This window comes from Halichoeres trimaculatus, unplaced genomic scaffold (genome assembly GCF_033239565.1).
Source record: "Halichoeres trimaculatus isolate MK-OKI-2021-1 unplaced genomic scaffold, fHalTri1.1 fHalTri1_scaffold_20, whole genome shotgun sequence".
In the NCBI taxonomy this organism is placed as follows: domain Eukaryota; kingdom Metazoa; phylum Chordata; class Actinopteri; order Labriformes; family Labridae; genus Halichoeres; species Halichoeres trimaculatus.
Window position 1 is genome coordinate 3,726,364 of NW_027437198.1, and position 21,010 is coordinate 3,747,373.

Consider the following 21,010-nt stretch of genomic DNA (forward strand, 5'->3'; position numbering starts at 1 on the left):
ACGTCCTTTGAAAGAATGTTTATTTTTCATGCAGCGAACACATGGCACATCATATAATATGTACACTCCCCCGAAATCTACATGTCACAAGTTCACACAACTTATCAGACAACAAACAACTGGTACATTACATTTTTAATTATGTACATCTAACACACACCTGTACATCTGACATCACGAGTCAAGGACGACCAGATTTAATGAGAGTCAGATTTGACTGGTTCATGAAACTCTGAACAGCACAACTCAGTTACACCTCTCTTACAAACTTCCCTTTCAAGCGGACTAAAATGTAAATTTCTTGGTTTACATTTTCAAGGTTCAGTGATGCACTGAAATACTGAGAGAATAAATAAAACACCAACATAAGACTTCTTAAAATACAGAATGAAAATATGCAAGCCAACTGCTCACGGATCTGATTTTGTTAACTCAAAAAGAAAGAAAGAAAAAAAAAAAACTATTGAATGATTAAAACAGGAAGAACATAAAGTGCAGTTGGTTGCTCAAACATCATTCGGCTTTGTTGATCAACTATTGCTAAATGGGGCTAAAACGTGCAAACGATGAAATAAATACTAAACGATCCTTCTGTGGTGATAACCAGCATTCTTGGATCATTTCTAGGTCCTGTCCACAGTTGCTGGATTAAAAACCTTAAAAACAGTCATTTCTGGGGTCCACCAGAAGTCAACTCTCCTTAGATCAGGGGTTCCTTAACCTTTCAGCATGAGATCCTGGAAAAGCAGTGCACGAGTCCAGTGACCTCATTAGAGCCTGATAGGTAACAACGACCCAATACAAAATATGTAATAAAACATTAAATGTAATAACTGATCCAAGATGTAACAAGCTGAGCCCAAAACACAAAAACTTTTTGCCTAAAATGTAAATTGGGTTAGTTAGGTAAGGGCCCAAGCCCCCAAAACAGGGGAAGGCCCTCCTGAAACCTCAAGGTATTATTATTCTTTCTTTATTCCTTTCTTTGCTTTTCCTGTCTCTTTAACCTCAAATTGCGTGCCTTGAGCTCAAGACTAACTTGAACGCACCCAGTTTAGAAAAATCCCCAATTTTTTCACATCTTCTTTTCAATTGTGCTCCGAAGTGTCTTTCAGGCCTTCAAAAAGCATCACCAACCAAATCATGTCCTGCAGTTAAAGAGTGCATCTATGCTAGTGGCACTGCATCACGCTCTATCTCCCAACAAACCAGGAAGTCACTGTAGCTCCCTCATATGAGGTCCAGTCTGCTTCAAATTTCACACACACCATCAAGGTCCACCCCCCAACACATCATACCTCACTTCTTTGCTACTGCAATAGTGCCACCCTGTGGAACTAGATAGTAGTATCAGTCCCATACATTCGATGCGTCTCAGTGCGTTAACTTTGTGCTTCCTCTGTCCTATCTCCTCCACAAGACCTGAAGTCGCCATTTTGAAGACTGTCCCAAAGCAATAATTGCGCTCAGAAGAGAGAGGAGAGAGGATGGAGGAGACTGATCGGAGGAGCTATGATCGAGGAGACACGAGAGCTGGCTTTGCGGAAGTCTTTTCACTGACAGACACGCCCCCATATAGAATATCACTCTCTGATTGGATGCTGCAGCAGCTCAGACTTTACATGAAACTCCACAAATACAACAGAGTTTAATTAGAGAAAAGACGAGCTGAAAACAGGCACAGAGGATCGTTCAGAAACTGATCACAAATCTGGTAATAAAGTGTTTGTTGTGAGTTTAAAGCACAAAACACTGAACACAACCATCTTTAAATCAATGTAACAGAGGATTAATACAGAAAACTGACTGATAAATAATATCTTCCTGAGACACAATAAACTGGGTTACATTAATGAGCTTCAGAGTTCACGATCAGATGGGCTCTAGATAAAGGCTAAATAGTTCATAAATAATCTCACAATTACGCATTTTACCGGTAAAGTGATCCATGAGCTTCTAAACAGCACACAGAATAAACAGAGAGCAGGTTTTCTTCATGGTAACGTGTGTGTTTAACAGGTTAAAGGAACAGACAAATCTCTGTTACTGTTTCTGTTTGATCAGAGTTATTACAGCGCACATGTGCAGACACACAAACAGCTGTTAGAGCTGACTGACAGATGATCCAGAGGTGATCAGCTGATGCCGTTATCACTGAAACACGTTGCCCCATGTGACGTTCTAAAGGAGAGGATGTCCCATTGCTCTAAAAACGAATCTCCTCCATCCTCTCTCCTCTCTTCATTTCCTCGCGTCTCTCCCATGCATCTCTGGTGGGAGGGGCTAAGACGCAAGTGAACGAAGCATGTGGAGGAAGGAAGGATGGAACTTAGGAGCTTTGAGATGCACCCCAGGAAGTCACCGTAGCTCCCTCATACAAGGTCCAGTCTGCTTCAAATTTCACACACACCATCAAAGTCCGCCTCCCAACACATCATACCTCAATTCTCTGCTACTGCAATAGTGCCACCCTGTGGAACTAGATAGTAGTATCAGTCCCATATATTGTCCAATCTGTTCCAAATTTAACACACGTGACCACATTCCTATACTGGGCTCATATGCACATACATTAGGGTGATAGGAATAGCGCCACCTATTGGACACAAGTGATATTCACTTGAGTAAACAACTTTAAACATGCTTCAAATCATCATCTTTCTTTAATGATCTCTCCCCCACATTACTAAAGATGATAAAAATATCAAAGACACGGCCATAACTAACTGACTAAATTTATCCATGTATGCCTGCAGTAGGGGCCACACCTCATCTACAGACATAGCTCTTTGCTGAAGCGGGTTTTGCCGCACATGCAGCGGTCGCAGCATTGCTGTTTGAGGCTTTAATTACATTTGGGTTGTATTAAAACTTTAAATTAAATTTTAGGCTCAGGACTTTTGTTACATTGTCCAAAAGTTATTACTTTTTTATTTTTTTTAATTATTTTTCACATTTTTTATTTTATTAAATTTCAGGTCGTTGTTACAAATCAAACTCTAACAGGGCCTGTGATACTTAATTTAGCTGATCAGTAGAAAATTAGACAATGTGCACATATTTCTGTTTACCTTAAATTAATAATACCATTATCCTGGCTTAGTCACATCAGGAGTCCAGTGCAAACTCTTGTAATCCCTATTTTTGTTTATATTTTTACTATGGTGGATGAAATGCGCTATCATAAATAGTTTTTGATTTTGGAAGGAATTCCTCCCCCTGCCCAAAGAGGTCCCAACCCCCACTATCAGAACCACCTCCTTGGATGGTTAATTAGTTCAACTTGAAATTTATTGAAGGGACCTTGAGAAAAATACAAGTATTTTGTTCACAACTCAAAGGTTGTGGCTGTAGCAGCCCGTGAAAAGTTGATGTCTATAAACAGTTCCTGGGCTCCTTCAAGGATGAACTTCTTCCAGAGCTCTCTGCTTATTCATCCAATGTTTGTTGTAAAGCTCTTCAGGAGTGATGTGGTAAAGCTGAGACTGAGCTGCTCCACATCGCAAAAATGCACCGTAGCACCTCAAGTATATTAATCTTTGTTCAGTCAGAGGAATCAATAGAACAACTTCTTTCTTTTTTAATAAATTATGGATTATTTAAAAGAACTGGAGGTTAATCATCTTAACAGACTTTAACTTTGAGGTTAGTGTGTATAATAATCTCTGTTACGCTGCTTGATTGCACTTAAGATGCTTGATTTGATCTATTTGTAGTACATATTAAAATCGTCTTGGATCCATTTGGTTAAGTATCTCAGCAGCACAGACTTGTAAACATCACAGCCACTGTACTCACCATCGTTAGTTTGTTAGCTATCTGCAGAGCACTGTACATGAAAAAAGAACGGCAAAGGAACAACTATCAGGAATGTGAAGCTGAAGGGTTGAGAGCATCTGAATCCACCAACTTCCTGTCTGCAGTGCCTGTGACCAAACACCTCCTCGTGAACCCCTCCGTCCCTGCTGGGTGGTAGCAGGTCGACTCGCTGCTATAGATGACCCCACATCTCCTGCGGGGGGAACTGGTCCACCTCTCCCACCTCGTTGCACAGTCGGTCTCCGAGTGTGAACGCCAGCTTGTAGCGCAGACGCACCTTCTCCTGTGAGGACATGAACCAAGATCTTTAATAGCATTCATCGAAAAATAGTCTCCATTGCTTGCTTTAGAGATAGATGTTACACTTACAGCAGAAAAGTCAAGTTTAACTTCTCTATACTTCACCATATTGATTTCTTTCCCCTCCTAATCCTGGGGTTTACCGCTCATGGTAGATTGTCACCTACCTTCGTTGGATTGGCCAATAACATGATCTGAGTGATGGAGGCTGGAGGGAGGATTGGGTTAAACGCTGCCAGCACTGCTCCTGAAGGAGGCTGCAGTTTCACCTTCATCGACTGTGGGAGGACGAAAGAAAGAAGTCAGCGCTGTAGTTACCTCTCAGTTACAGGTTGAAGTCAAACTTTCGCAAGTCTTAGTGTGTTTTCTGTGGACAGTATTCAGGGTATACGCTGAAATCCTGAGGTTAAATGAAATACCTTTTTAAGACTTTTTAAAAAACCTTTCAAAAAGTCTTAAGACCTTATCTCGACTTTAAGCTGTTGTTAGCACCGATCTTTGACAGTTGTGGTTTGCATTTACTAAACTACTGTACGAACTGAGTTTGTTGTCACATTAGCCTACAGATATGTTGGGCTGCTAGCGCTACGTATAGCCCGTGCCTCACAAAATTACTACTTTGCTTGTTGTCACGTTTCAAACAACAGCGCTACGTAACTGTATTGATAAATACCTTATCTCATCGCGTTGTATCCAGTAAAAAGGTGATATGAGCAAAGGAAATTTGTTCCAAAACAACTGAGATCAGGGGAAGCTTTCTGTAGATGGTAAGAATCCAAGATCCCAGGTTGTCAAAAGTCTGAGAAATTTTCTCAGGAGGCTTGAGAAACTCTAGAGAGGAATATTTTGCGATGCTAAAGCTTTTTCTAGATCCTCACGCTGGTCTGTGATGAGTGTGATGAGCAGAATGATCGTCCAATCACCAGGTGTGGTTCTTTTTGAAGGTCCAGACCCTGGAAACATTTTCCAAACAGATGGACTATTTCCGTGGTGGATATATGGAACTGTCTGTCTGGCGTGTCAGGTTAGTTTGTAACAGTCCAAAGGAGGAAAATAAATATCCATGGATACGTTTGGAGTTAAAGCTTGAATACCAATAAAATGGAATACCTCATAAGATTACCATTAAGACTTTTTAATACTTTTTAGGGGCCTCAATTTTCCCACAACTGAATTATCAACTTTTAATACTTTTTAAGACCCCCTGGACACCCTGGTATTTAAATGCAGAGGGTGGCTGAATGATTGAACCACAAAAAGTAAAGTAGTTCAATCTCAGTATTTGAAAGATGGAGGTTTCTCCACAAAGCAAACTTAAAATAAGGCAAACAAAAATGAGTGAAGAAGACAGTTGATTTGTCTACCTTTGGGACAGCAGCTTGCAGTAACACATTGTGGACAGGCTGGGGAGCTGTATTAAGCATGGACACCACCATTACCAACACGTCAGGCCTGCCAGGGGGGCAGTCAGAGGCAAAGTTAAGAAGCATTCGAACACCGTCCTTATCGTACGCTGTCACAGGAAGCACTTTACCTGAAAACAGAGAGAAAACAACCAATCATACACAGGCACAGATGTAGCTCTCTTTACCTCTATCAATATGAACTGGCATTACTCTTACTTATTTAAGTTCAGTGTGTTTTCGAGGACACTTGAGACATATTTCTATGTTAGGGAAAATTTGGTGTGTTGTTTTCCACCCAAGAGGGCAGTTTAGTAAGTTTTACCAGGGGTTTGCAACCTGCGGCTCTGGAGCCTCATGTGGCTCTTTGACTCCTTTGCAGTGGCTCCTTGTAGCTTTAAAAATATAATAAATAGACAATTTTTTTTTTTTTACAAAATTTTCTTCCAGAGTGTAAAAACAAAAACAACATAGACACTAAAAAATCACAGTTTGACATTGTGTTTTACAAAATATGTATAACCTCTTGCAATAAAGCTTCTACATTTTTTGTCATTTTTTAACTTCAAATTTTTTTTTACATTTTTTTCTAATTTTGAAAAGGGAGGGAGATTTTGCAAATTTTTGAAATTTTTTCTAAATCCCATTTTTTTAACGTATTTTGCAGTTTTTAGAAATTTTTTACTTTTTTTTTTTAAATAAAGCAAAATTTAGAAATTGCATAATTTAGGTTCAGCAAATTTTTTCCATTGCATTTTTTTACATTTCAAAATTTTGGCACGTTTTTTCCACATTTTTTAATTTCATTTTTCTTTTTAAAAAAAACCTTGTTCAGATAATTATTCACTAGATTTTCACAATGCCTAGAATGTTATACACTTTTTTGTCTTTATTGTGAAGATGAAGTATATTTTGCGGCTCTTGAATGACTTTCATCAAGGTGAGCTGAGGCAAAATGGCTCTTTTGAAAGTAGCGGTTGCAGACCCCAGGTTTTTACCAATCTGGATGGCACTTCAACACACATTTTGGCTCCCAAGAGGTCACTTCAGTGCATGTTTTTTTTTTTGCTCAAAGTATTTTTATTGACATATTCAAATCATACATAGGAGTATACAGAAGAAATTACATGAACACAATACAACCCCCCCCCCCCCCCCCCCCCCCCCTCCCCGCTCAACAGAGCCCCATCCCTACAACAGTATTACTGTACCGTTAGATAGTTAAATAATGATAATCTTATAAAGAGTTATTCTTGTACTTAAAAATATAAAAATAATTTAAGATAAAAGTCAAAAGATAAATAAATCAAATGGATAAATAAAAGTAAAATAAATACAATAACAGTCAAGATAATATGGAAGTATTCAGAAAATGATAAAAGGAAATAAAAATAGAAATAAAAAAAAAAAAAAAAAATACACATAAAAACAAATAAACAAAAATGCAACTTAAATACACGGGCTATAAATAATTACAATATGGGATCTATTTTATAAATTTCAAATGTTGGTGTCATCTACTTTTTCTATGTATGTCAAAAAAGGTTGCCATATAGTATAAAACTTTTGGGCACACCCTCTTGTGGAGTAACGAATTTTCTCTAACACTAAATGATGTAAGAGGTCTTTAATCAACATTTTAAAGGTTGGCGGAAACTTCTCCTTCCACTTAAGGAGTATAAGTCGTCTGGCTAGAAGAGATATGAAGGCTATTGCATCCTTTGCTTGTCGACTAAGGTGCGTATCTTGTGGAATTACTCCAAATATTGCAGTGACAGCAGAGGGTTCTATGGGTATTTTTAGGACATCTGAAAGGGTTTTGAATACTGATCGCCAGAAACTATTTAATTTTGGACAAAACCAAAACATGTGTGCGAGGGTGGCTGATGCTTGCATACATTGGTCACACATAGGATTGACATTAGATGTGAACTTTGCTAATTTCACTTTCGACCAATGCAGGCGGTGTAAAACCTTGAACTGGATAACTGTATGCCGTAGGCATATTGAGGAAGAATGTACTCTTTTAAGGGCGTTATTCCAAATCTCATCAGAAAAGTCAATCCCCAAATCCTCCCTCCACTTATTCTTCAGCGATGTCAAGGATTCCAAGTTATATACAGTTAGTAAGGAGTAAATTGTTCCAATAATACCTTTGGAGCATGGATTAAGTCTCAAAATTGAGTCCAAAAGAGAGCTAGGTGGCTGTGATGGAAAATAAGTGAACGATGTTGATACAAAATTACGAAGCTGTAAGTATCTGAAAAAATGAGGACGGGGGATATTAAATTTGAGCATCAACTGATCAAAGGATATGAATGTATTATCAATAAATAAATCTTCTATTGTGGCAATCCCTCTCTTAATCCATTCGTCAAAAGCTCTATCTATAGTTGATGGTGCGAAGAGATGATTTCTCACAATAGGAGCACAGACTGAGAGGTCCTTGAGAGAGAAGAATCGTCTAAATTGCGTCCAAATTTTGAAAGAATGTTTTACGATTGGATTTGAGGTGTACTTGGATATAGGGTCCAAAAGAGGGAGCTTGGAACAAAGCAAGGAGTACAGAGATGTGTGGCAACAAGATAGGTTTTCCAATTGCAACCATTTATCATTAGGCAAAGACTCCTTCCAGTATAACATAGTCCTAATGTTGGCAGCCCAATAGTAAAGCTGGAAGTTAGGAAGGGCTAGTCCACCATGTTGACGATGCCGTTGTAACATGCCTTTCCGTATACGAGGACGTTTTTTATTCCAAATGAAGTTTGATATCAATTCATCTATTGCTATAATGATTATAAGAATAAGAATGATTTTGACAAAAATATGGGAACACACTGAAACACATATAAAAATTTGGGCAACACATTCATTTTAATTGTATTAATTCTTCCTCCCAGTGATAAGGGTAATAAATTCCAACGCTCCAAATCTTGCTTAAGGTTATGTAATAAAGGTGAAAAGTTAGCTTTAAAAATATCTTTAAAGGCCTGTGTTATCCAAATTCCTAAATACTTAAATTTTTGTGTACTAATTTTGAATGGGTATGAGCCAAAATTGATGAGCTTAGCTGCAGGATTTACTGGCATGATCTCACTTTTTTGTAGGTTAATTTTGTATCCTGATATTTTACTAAATTCTTCAAGTAGGGTAAGAGTGTTTGGTAAACTAGTAACAGGGTGAGACAGATACAAAAGCATGTCATCCGCATAAAGGGATACTTTATTTTCAGAGCCATTTCTTTGTATTCCCTTTATATTGGCCTCATTGCGTAACGCAATTGCTAATGGCTCTATCGCGATAGCGAATAAAAGTGGTGACAAGGGACAGCCTTGCCGAGTGCCGCGGTGGAGAGGGAAAAAGGAGGAGAGATTGTTATTTGTCCGGACTGCCGCTAAGGGAGAGGAATAAAGCACTTGTATCCAAGAAATAAATCTTTCACCAAAGCCGAATTGTTTAAGGACATAAAAAAGATAATCCCACTCCACCCGATCAAAAGCTTTCTCAGCGTCAAGTGATACTAATATTTCTGGGATGTCGGGTGGAGTGGGATCATAGAGGATATTGAATAGGCGTCTGATATTAAAAAAAGAATGGCGGCCTTTAATAAATCCTGTTTGGTCATCAGAAACTATCGAGGGTAAAACTTTTTCTAAACGGCATGCCAACATTTTTGAAAGAATTTTACTATCCACATTTAAGAGTGAAATGGGTCGAAAAGAGCTGCAATCTAAAAGATTTCTGTTGTCTTTGGGGATGAGAGAAATAGTTGCTTGCCGCATGGTTGGAGGAAGGGAGCCAGTAGCAAGTGATTCCTCAAATACAGAGAGCAAGATAGGGGCAAGTTGGGTGGCAAATTTCATAAAAAATTCACTTGGAAACCCATCTGGTCCTGGGGATTTCCCGTTTTTCATGGATTTAATCGCGTTTATAAGTTCTTCTATAGAGAATGGTTTGTCTAGATCAGATACAATCTCGTTATCAACTGTGGGAATATTTATTTTCTCAAAAAAAGAGTCAAAAAGAGCACTATTCCCAAGAGACTCTGTAGCATATAACTTTGAGTAGAATTTATGAAAACACAAATTAATCTCTGAGTGTTCCCTGTGGTTATTTCCCAATTCATCATTTATCTCGGCTATTGTTCTATTTGCAGTTTTTTGATGGAGCTGGTGAGCAAGAATTTTTCCAGCCTTTTCTCCAAACTCATATGTCTTACTTTGTGTTTTATTAATTAGGTTTTCAATGTGCCTAGTTGAGTATAAATTGAATTCTGTTTGTAAGTTTTGACGTTGTTTGAATAAATCCTCAGATGGCATAAGGGTGAGTGCTGCATCTAAATTAAGAATATCATTTGTTAGTTGTTCAAGCCTCGCATTACGACATTTCTTTTGCCGTGCGCTGTATGCTATTATTTGTCCCCTGAGATAGGCCTTCATTGATTCCCATATTGTTGAGGGACGCATTCCTGGGGTCTGATTAAAATCCAGAAAGGATGTTATTTCAGATGACATAAATTTAATAAAATCTTCATCTGAGAGTAATAAAGTATTGAGGCGCCAAGGATGATAGTTGCTGTGGGAGATTGGTATGCATAGAGTCATCAGAAGGGGGGCGTGATCTGAGATAACTATTGCCTGGTAGTCACACTTACTCATTAATGGGAGAAGTCTTTTATCTAAAAAGAAGTAATCTATACGGGAGTATGTCCTGTGCACGGGTGAAAAAAAGGAATAACTTCTAGATGTTGGATTTTTGAAACGCCATGCATCAGATATACCATTTGTGTTAAGAAATAGCTGTATTTGAGAGGCAGCCTTAGACTGGGATATTACTCTGGATGAACTACGATCTAAAGTAGGTGATAATGCACAATTCATGTCCCCTCCAGGAATAAGGTGGTGTGTGTCCATGTTTGGAAGTTGTGTGAAAAAATTCAGAAAGAATGAGCTGTCATCCCAGTGTGGTGCATAGACATTAGCCAGGATGACTGGCGTATTGTATATCCTGCCTACTACGATTATGTAACGTCCTGATGTATCTGCCTCAACTCTTGACATAACAAATGGAATTTTCTTGTTAATAAGGATGGCCGCACCTCTGGATTTAGAATGGAAGTTGGAATGGTATGATTGACCAATCCAACCCCCCCTGAGTCGAAAATGATCAGAAGTTCGAAGATGTGTTTCCTGAAGATAGGCTATGCCCACATCAAGATCTCTCAGATGGGATAATACTTTTTTTCTTTTGACCGGATGGTTTAGGGATTTTACATTCCAGCTTATAAAGGTTACATCGCAACTTCTGGAGTTCGAACTAGCTGTGGTCATATTCAAGAAGGAAGATTAAAGGTGTACAGAAAATCTTACATTTTCTAGAGTACTGAAAGAAGCCCTTAATAAAAACAATAAAACAAAAGAAAAGGAGACATCTAATGAAGTCTGGTACAGTAATTCCCCAACCCTCACCTATTAGAACAAGGTGATCCCCAAACCCCTCGCAATAGCATCTACACATTTAAGTGTTTGTATGAGGATGCACTAGCTCTAGAAGGCCAAACTCTACTGTAAATAGAACATAGTTCAATATAATGCACATTTAAAACTCTAAATGCAATCAATTACTTCAACTTAGAAGAATGAGAAGGAAGGATAAAAAATAAAAATATGAAATAAGAAATAAATTGGATTTCCCAATGTCATCTCAACATTGGGTTGCTTGATGTCAGTATTATTAATACTATTAAAGAAACATAAAAAGTAAAATATTGCCCCCATTGCTGCACAGTCTAAAGGATCAATGAAAAAAAAAAAAAAAAGGTAAATTAAAATTAATAAATAAATAAAATAAAAATAATCACAAGCAGGTGTGCAAAATTAGTAGAGATAATATCTTCTCTTCCCTTATTAAGTGTGTGAAGTTTATAGCAACAATATCTTAACATAACAATAAAAAAGAAAAATAATGAGAAACGAAGTATATAAGCAATAGAGAAGCCCACATTATACCGTCAGCCACGGGAAGGGTGGATTTTATCAAAAATATTTGTAAACACAGCAATATCCTAACCAACTACAGTGGCTTTGCTCACTATGTACAAATATAAAACATGCATAGGAGAGAGAAAAAAAGAAAAGTGAGCTTCAAATCAAAACAAAGTTCACTAACAACTTTGTAAACACAATATATCAGTCAAAGTGATACATCCAGGCGCCAGAGTGTACAGCACCAACCTTATTCTGATGTGGGTTAATCACCACCATATCACTCACATTCAGTCCACTGCAGCATCCTGTAGGATCGTGGTTCTCACGTAAGCCATGGCGTCCACCGGGTTTTGAAACTGTTTCTCAGTTCCATTATAAGTGACACGAAGCCGTGCTGGGTAGACTAAGCCGTATTTAACACCATCTATTCCGCGGAGCAGACGTCTCACCTCGCTGAAAGCGGATCTGGCCTGTGCGACGCTGGGGGGATAGTCCGGAAATATGGAGATGGCGGTACCTTTAAACTGCAGCGGTCCAGACTCCCGAGCATGGCGAAGAATGTCCGCACAATCTTGGTAATAATGCACTCTCGCCACGATAACACGAGGTTTGCCGTCTGGTCTCCTTGCTTGTAGACCCCGGTGAGATCTGTCGATCAGTATATCTTTTTCCATTTTCAATACTTCTTTAAGCAGCTTGGATACTGCAGCCGGTGTGCTTGAGCCTGGGGTCTCGGGGACATTTAGTATTCGGATATTGGAGCGCCTCATTCTCCCCTCCATATCAAGGCATTTCTCCCGGAGGTTGGTTACCTCTGTCTCGAGTTTCCCCACCTTGGTTATCAGCGAAGTCACGTCATCTGAGCACGATGAGAGCCCTTGTTCCATGTCTGATATAGTAGCTTTCATCTTCTCCACCTCGGAGCGGATGGCTGCGGTGTTGTTAGCCACCTCCGCCTTCACTGCGTGTAGCTCGGCCTTAACAACGTCAAATTCCTCGGACAGGGCAGTCTTTAACTCCAGTCTAAGCATTGCAGAGATATCTTTCTTCAATGACGTCAAGATCTCAACTTTAAGATCCGCCATGCCCGTCTGGTTATCACGCCGCGGTGGCGAAGTGCCGCTCTCGGTCGGTGAGTCACTCGAGCTCGATGCTTTAGGCCCGGCACTGGAGGATGCTCCGGTATACTTGAACTTTCGCAAATTGTTAGCCATTATCACGGCTATTTTACAGCTGAACTGACAGAAAATGAAAGTAACAAACTTAAAATAGTACTTCGTTTCTATTTGTGGGTATAAAGTGCCTTAAAACAACTTTTAATCCAAATTTCAGCAGAGCTTGTCGTTTCTGCAGCCTACTCCATCACCTGCTCGCTAGCGCCCCCCCAGTGCATGTTTTTTAACAACTTGTTGCCCCCAAAAGCTGGGGCGACCAACCCACCTGCCCCTCCTTTGTGCACACCACTGCTTGGTACAGCACATATTTTGTGGCTTTTCCTTTGACTACAACTCAGACAGGTCCCCAGATTACTGATCTGTACCATCCCTCTTTTCCCTCCCTCTCTTCCTGTGTAACAGCGGAAATAAACAACACCAGCCAACCCTTTAAATCTCTAGCCAACTTCATGAAGATAACTTTCTTTTTGTTTGGATAACAGCGTCACCGAACAGCTCTGTGTGCTCTGTGTCCTGTTTTTCCTTTGTTGGATTTATTAGCGGGGTACACTGAGGAGCGCAGTAATGCCATCGCGTTATTACAAAGCTGACACAGCTATCAACATTTGGCTTCTGTGCAGCCTACCAAGAAGGCCATGGTTGACGGTGGAGATGCAAACAGGATCAAGCTTTAGAGATCCAACCCGTACCAAATTGTACTGATCCATACCGGGCCGCTTGGTGAAACTAGGGCTACTGACGGGACTGTGGAGTACCACAGAGTTCAATTCTTGGTCCTCACTTTGTCTCCTTAGCTATGTTTCTACAAGACTGAAACACCAAGATTGACAACACAGGACATCAAAGTAAAACTTTTGGATCTGATTCTGTTCTTACTGGGTCTGATCGCCTCCAGAGGGACGTGGACACTGCTCAAAGAGACATCTGCAGCTCTGGCGGGGCTGCCCTGGAGAGGAGGGTGGCAGGGAGACAGGGAGCGGAACAGTGGACTCCCTGGGGCTGAGCCCAGGCTCTGTGCCTTTGTGTGGCACAGAGCAGGAGAGCCAGGCATTACACCATGGAAAAGAGAAGATGAGGAGGGAGAGCCCTGAGGAGGTATGAGAGGAGGCACTGCTGCAGGCGATCCAAAGCTGCTTCCCCTTGCCAGCACCTGGCTGGTAAAAAAACAAAAAACAAAAAAAAGAAAATAACGACAGAAATAAAGTGTTTACACAATTCAAAAACTGCAAGTGACTATGTACCTTTTGTGATCTGGGAAGCCCATCATGGCCAAGTCCTGCAAGTTCTGCAGACTGTTTGTTGCAGCTGTTGGTTCAGCTAGGGGCACTGCCGGACCAGAACAAGGCACACTCCCAAAAATGTCAACACCTGAAGCTGGAGCCTGCAGAGGAAACATTGGGACAAACTGATTCATTAGACACTGTTGGACAAACTGTGAATCTAACAGGTCCAAAATGTTTAATATGTACCTGCATGGATGTCCACTGGTTGGACAGTTCACTTAACTTGGGCTTTGATTGGCTGCTTATAGAGGTACGGGGGTCGTTCAGTCCTGAAAAGAAGGTACAGGTATATGTTGCTGATAAAGAAATCATTTGTTACTCTCAATTCTTTCAAGACATTTTTCTGTTTAACCAAATTACCCAAAGACAGCAGCTCATCATCCAGCAGAGAGAGTGCAGAGGAGGCTTTGGCGAGGGGTGGATGACTGGGGCTGCTGCTCTGACTGCCACCGCAGCCGAGCAGGTGTTTGGGAGGAGGAGGCAGTACGGGTATGGAGGAGGCAGAGGGATTGGTGGAGACAGAGATAGGAAAAGAGGGAGGAGCAGCAGGCTGGGGGGGACTTGGGGTATCGATGCCAGCGAGGTCGATCAGTGTGTCTGTAGTGTCTACTGTGCAACAGAGAGAGAAAAGTTACCTTCAGCAGATTTCTTCTTCTCTATGGCGTTACACGAGTTTAGAGAGAAGAATATCTCTCACCATTCTCACTTTGACCAGCTGAAGATGGAGGCTCCTCGTTGTCTCCATTAATGGGCAGCCCCTCCACGATCTTCTTGTAAGAGTTGATGACCCTGGAGAGGTCGTCACTGGCTTGCAGGATGTCACCTGAGGGGTCAAAGGTCAGGGATTACAGTTAACACAAAAGAATATTTTTCAAATGTTGAGACTTTAGCTTTGAATTATAACATGACAAACCAAGACTGGTGTCATTGTCCTCTGACTCTGTGGCCATTTTAAAAGCAGCACGTCTCAGCTTGTCACAGCGCTCAAACAGTTCCTGTGAGAAAAAAACACGAGATGTGCGGCACATGTGAAGAAATCTAAGGTCCAAGTAGATATTATTGAAATTGTACAAAATTCTGTTTCAATTTATTGACATAACATCAAACATCCCATAGTACAGGTATCTAAAGAGTCTTTATTATCAGATTAGAAACAACAAACCCAGGAAAAATTACAATAAAACACTGACATTTTCAAAATCAAGGTTATTTTCTGAAATTTTCAGGCACATTTGAGACATGACACGGCTCTTTTCTGTGTATCTCAACTGTCCACCCATCCGCGGATCAGTTCGCCAAGCAGGGCTTGACATTAACACCGGCCAACCAGCCGAATGCGGGTGGATTTCGACAGTGGCTGATAACACGGCCGCTCCCACTGGCCACTTTGGCGGGTTGAATTTTATCTCAAACATGGAGCAGAGAGACAAGCAAAAAGATGACTCTGATGATGAAAGCTCTGAGGAAATTTAATTTACCTCTCTTCATTGTCATTCTCATGAAAAAAGAAATGATTTTCTGATTACAATCATGAATAAATATTTAAGCAGACAGTGTCTCTTGCTGAGTTTTTATCAGTTCAATTAATCCCCTTTACCATTTTAATATAAGCAATAACAAACTACTATTTTAATTACTATGTCTTAATAGACTGCATATTTTCATATGAAAGGAGCACAATGTTACACACAACTTTATCAGAGCTGAATACCTGATTAAGGACCTGTAGATTTTAACATTGATCTAGTTTTGTTTTGAGTGTGCATAGGGATCATTTACATTTAAAGATGTTGTAAATCTTTTTTAAGTAAACTTTAGCATGTCATCATCCGCTTTAATCATATTGAACATAATTATCCAACAACAAATTGTGGCCAGTGAAAATACTGAGTGGCTAGTAACTCAGGGATGCCACTAGCCACTGTGGCTGGTGAGCAAAAAAGTTAATGTCAAGCCCTGCCGCCAAGGTCCCACACTGCACCCGACCCCTATGGCCCCTCCTGCAGGTGGTGAGCCCACGGGAAGGGGGTCCCACTTGCCTCTTTGGGCTGTGCCTGGCCGGGCCCCATGGGAGCAGGCCTGGCCACCAGGCGCTCGCCATCAAGCCCCAGCCCCAGGCCTGGCTCCAGGAGGGGGCCCTGGTGACCCACGTTAAACCATTTTTTGTTTGTCATCATAGGGGGTCTGTATGAGCTACACTTTGTCTGGCCCCTTTCCTAGGATCTGTTTGCCATGGGAGACCCTACCAGGGGCATAAAGCCCCCGACAACTTAGCTCCTAGGATCATTGGGACATGCAAACCCCTCCACCACAAATATATATATACATATATATATATATATATATATATATATATATATATATATATATATATATATATATATATATATATATATATATATATATATATATATATATATATATATCAACTGTCTACATTTTAATTTCCTTACTGTAGCATCACCTTTCTGAGTCCAGAGTCTCATGCTTACTGTCCTGAAGATACAACATTTAACAAGGCATGTGCTTGTTTTGGAAATGAATGGAGACGGGATCAGAACAATTTTCTTTTTTCAAGACATCATTTTACCATATACAATTCAACAAGGTAATGTAATTATCAACAGTTACATAGTGCTGTTGTTTGAAAGTTTAGTGGCTGGCTATATTTAGTGCAGCTGACAGCCCAGTGCTTTGAGACGTGTCTGTAACATGTAACGTCAGTGAATCCTGGTTACATCTACCAACTCTAACCTCACCAAGCAGAGCTAATGTAGCCTGGCTCTTTATTTTATTGATAGACTCTCAGGTTTGAACAGACCACTGCAGAATAACTGCTGTATGTGGGTTAGAATGGACATTAGCACTAACAGATTAACCTATGTTTTAGCCTGTAGCTCATGTTTTAGCCTTTAGATGATGCTCTATCTCTCTCCTGTTTCTCTTTCTTCTGCTCTTCTGTCCTTTTTCTGTCTGACAGTTAGGCTCCTGTGTCCACCATCACGACAAAATTAATCACAGAAATCAATTTCAGCAGAGAAAACACAGATCTCTCTTCTCTCTACTAAACTTTGTCAGCCGGCGTGGTGTTGTCATGGAGACTTAGTCGTGCTAGTCCTGCTCAACCCGATCAGAGAGCTAAGAAGTAGCATTTAGGAATTACCTATATTGGCGCTGATAATCTTATTTTAAAGTGTGAATTATGACCAGGCATAGATCTAGAAGGGAGATTTTTTCAAGATCACTTAGAAACTCCTCACAGGAGTGCTCTTCACAACCTGATGTTTGTGCCAGTTCACTTAAGAGATGACTGGATTATTGCTAAGTTTTAGGCGATTAGTTCCAATCCAAGACAGATGGTGTGTGTACCTATTAACTTTGACTAAAATCTAAATTTCAAGTTTATATCTAACCATGAAATACAAATCAAGAAGAAAATGTGGTACCACTTTGTACGCAGTGTGTTTTGAGAAGATACTATTTGGTTACTTCCCTGGGGGTTGACAAGCTGTTTGAATTTAACAATAACTATTGTGGTTTTGTGTGTGTGTGAGAGCGTTACAGAAACACACCTTAATGATCTCCTTGTCTGAGTCTGTTGAGCTCTCTCTATTGTAGTGTGTCAGCATCTCCGTCAGCAGCTTGACGTTTATGTTCACCTCCTCCAGAGTGTTCATTCGCTTTGTGACTTTCTGCACTCGAGCCTCATCCTGGGAAAAGCAACAAGGCTGACAGTTAACGGTATACCACACATCTGAATGTTTGCGCTGAAGACGAAAAGTGGCGCAGAGCAAGGCATGGCTTAAAAACTTTGATAAACAGATTTTTACTACTGTGTAATGCAATTGAAATAACCCACAAAGTTACCTCTTTCACCATGTTCTTGATGAGTCTGTTGGCCTCCTGGAGGTCCTCTGGGTTTTTACTACGCAGAAGCTCTGCAAGTAGCTGAACACACCCACACAAACAAAAGCAAACAAATAAATACCAGTTTGTTGTGATCACAGAAAAGTATCATCTGCATGAAAAATTAAACCATGAGCAAAATGGTTACAACTTTGAAGCTTTCCTTATATCTTTTCCATCCCTCACCTTGCCCATGTCTTCGTTGTCAAACACTGGATGTTTTGGTCTTGTTGGGGGAGAGGGAACCAGCGTCCTGTCCAGTGGTATCTCTGGGTCAGTTGTTACAAGGCCTGAAGTAAGCGAGGACTAAAATGAGCTTCCTCACTGAGGGACAAACTCTTCTCATGTTTATTATCTCACATACCTTCTCTCCTCAGCGTCTGGTAGGCTTCGCTAATTTTTACTTCATTTGGAAAAGCCACTGTCCAGCTGTATAGCATCTCCACGATCTTCAACTTCACCTTCTCCGGAGCAGTGCCACCCATGTACTGGAAACAGACGTTGATTAAAGAGGCTTCACAGCGAGGCATACAGAGTGAATTATTTTGAGAGTGCTCACCTTTGGAGAAACAACTTTTATCAGCTCATTTAAAAATCTGTACTTTCCCACTTCATTATGAAACCTTCTCCCACAGTTCTTCATACACGCCTCCAATACCTGCAGACAAAATAGCTACAATTAGCCCAAAGAGTATGTTTTGATTGTTAACAGGAAGGCATGTCAAAGTATTTCTCACTGTCAGAGCCTGGAGAGCTTCCCATTCTTGTGGAGAGTGGATTTTATGGACGAGCAGAGTTACAGCTATTTGAGGGCTGCAAGGAAAAAAAACGAGATGATTATTCTTCTGAGGGATTCATGTTTTCAAGGGATTATTTATGTGCTTTCATAGACCTACCCTTCTAGTTCTTTGTTGATCTGATCACAGAAGCCTATGATGTACTCCCAGTCTTCCTGTCTGTTCGTTGGGTGGGTGGCTTTATCTGCAAGGGACAAGTATTCACAGAAATTTGTCCAGTGTGTTTACTTTATTATAATAATTATAATAATAATAATTATTATTATTATTATTGTTGTTAATAATTTATTTATTTTTCTTCCTACTTAAAGAGGACATATCATGCTTGTTTCTCCTTTTCACTATGCCAGACTAGGATGCCTGTAAAGCATTTCTGCCCTCAGTACAAGTCATTTAGTTCCTTCATTGCCCCACAATAGTGTTCTCAATATCCTCATTTTAGGCCATTCTGAAGCTCTGAAACGCTCCGTTTCTAGAATGACCTCCAGTAACCTCGCAACGTCACAGCCCTTTGTGTTCTGATTGGTCAGTTCTATCAGAGGGGCGGAGGGGGTAGAGCCAGGCGGCGGTTTTTGCAGCATGGAAGTATTTACAAAATCGCCGCATTGAATGGAGCAGACCGAGCGAGTTTGCTGTTTGCCAAAACTTAACTGTAAGGCATTGATAGCACTAATAAAATGGCAGAGTGTAGGATACGTCCTTTTGTATTGGACCCCGAGTCAGACCCGGACGGTTCTGCAGCTCAGGAGGAAGAAAATCCACCTCCACACAGATCATCTCAGGACGCTTCAGTGTGGTGAGTCAAACCGGTACTGTAACATGTATAGTTGATACGTGGAAATATAGGCAGACTTCACCAATAAACTATTACTATAACAGGGCTCCATCCTGCTCCTTCACTTTTCTCTGTCTGTTTTATATATCATGCTGAAAGTATAGTCTAAAGATCGCCTCTACCGTCAGTTCATCACTATGTTATTAGCGCAGCATTATTGTGGTCCAGGTTCACAGTGCATGTCAGAACAAGCATGCAAATATCACAGTCTCACAAGTATTACGACATCTGCTAAAACTACAGTGTTGTAACTGCTAAATCACCATGTAAAGCTGAGCTGCTCAGCAGAGCAGAGTCCCTGCATCCAGCATCTGAGGGGGGATACTCAGCTCTTGGTGGGTGTATCCCTCAGTGGCGGTTGTGTGACTAACTGACATCAGAGAGGAGGAGCTCCTTTATCAGATTACTCCAATAAAAAGAAAGGATCCTCGTGTCGTCACAAAGGTCGAAATCTTGCGGCCAAATGGCAATGACCTATTTTTAGAGGCATCAAATCTCGTTCTAGGATATCAGAAAAAATACAATATCTGATTTTTTGAAAATTCAGGGGGTGAAAGGTCTTGTTTTCAAATTTATTATATTATATGTAAGTATTAAATCACGGATCAGCATGATATGTCCCCTTTAAGCTCTATTTTTCCTGTTTTTGTAATTGTTAGTATTAATTCACAATAATTGTACGGAGAGAGTGCAGTTTAAGCCAGATTTAAATTTCTTGTATTCTTGAAGATACTTCGCTATTCTGATTCTGACTGTGCAGTACAGAGGAGAGAGGGAGCAAATGTTAAAAAAATAATAATAATAATAAAGGAAAGGAAAGGAAAGGAAAGAAAGAAAACTCTTGCATTATTTGGATGCAGTTCTATCAGATATTTTTTGAGCAATGCAAGAGTCACACAAAAGAAAATGAGATATATGGTTCAAGAGCGAAAAGTAGAGGACATTCAAACATTGACAGTTAGGGGAAAAAGACAGCTGCATCAAATGCAAATTACATCCTGTGGTGAATGTGGCCTCCACCGACTCCTAACAATGCAATAATTGTTTTTAACCCTCCTCAGTGTGATTACTGGTCTCTCATTGTATTGGAATTACAGCTCAGTAATCATGTGGCTCATTCAACAGCTGCATGCAATAAGCTCTACAGAAGGACGGACTAGCTTCAAGAATCACTGCTCATATATATAGCTGTCAGTGGTAAAGTGGTCCACACACAGTGTATGCTCTCCACCCACCCTGCTGATGATGCAGACAGTCAACTGTCAACTAGGACCCTCTATAGACAGTAAATCAGCTTTAAACGCACTGACAGCGACTGTACTGACGGGATTTACAGCCCTACCGCCCCGAGAAATGCATCTAGCTAATTATCCATCTTATTTAATTCATAAAACGGGATTAATCACTCACTGAGCCAAGATTCAAGCGACTCCCCTTCCTGGTACGCCATAGCTCATAAAACATCGCGTGATGTCATCAGCAGCGTCTGTGCGGGCTTAAAAAAA

General features: G+C 40.4%; 1 protein-coding gene across 2 annotated transcripts; it reads right to left on the reverse strand.

The window, feature by feature from the left end:
• Positions 1 to 3: 3 nt before the first annotated feature.
• On the reverse strand, positions 4 to 20,982 carry gga3b (golgi associated, gamma adaptin ear containing, ARF binding protein 3b). Of its 2 annotated transcripts, none has more exons than XM_074697532.1 (17): positions 20,916 to 20,982; positions 18,770 to 18,854; positions 18,611 to 18,686; positions 18,433 to 18,531; positions 18,238 to 18,361; positions 18,060 to 18,163; positions 17,835 to 17,915; positions 17,540 to 17,677; positions 14,881 to 14,962; positions 14,665 to 14,790; positions 14,328 to 14,573; positions 14,154 to 14,236; positions 13,926 to 14,065; positions 13,561 to 13,838; positions 5,484 to 5,653; positions 4,287 to 4,397; positions 4 to 4,102 (listed from the first exon to the last, which is right to left on the reverse strand). In XM_074697532.1, exons 1-17 carry the CDS (start codon positions 20,953 to 20,955, stop codon positions 3,992 to 3,994), a joined length of 2,094 nt encoding a protein of 697 aa, XP_074553633.1. In that variant the 5' UTR covers positions 20,956 to 20,982; the 3' UTR covers positions 4 to 3,991. The 2 variants fall into 2 exon arrangements, with proteins under 2 accessions (XP_074553633.1, XP_074553634.1); XM_074697533.1 differs by having other exon boundaries at positions 14,328 to 14,576; positions 20,916 to 20,979.
• Between the last annotated feature and the right edge of the window lie 28 nt (positions 20,983 to 21,010).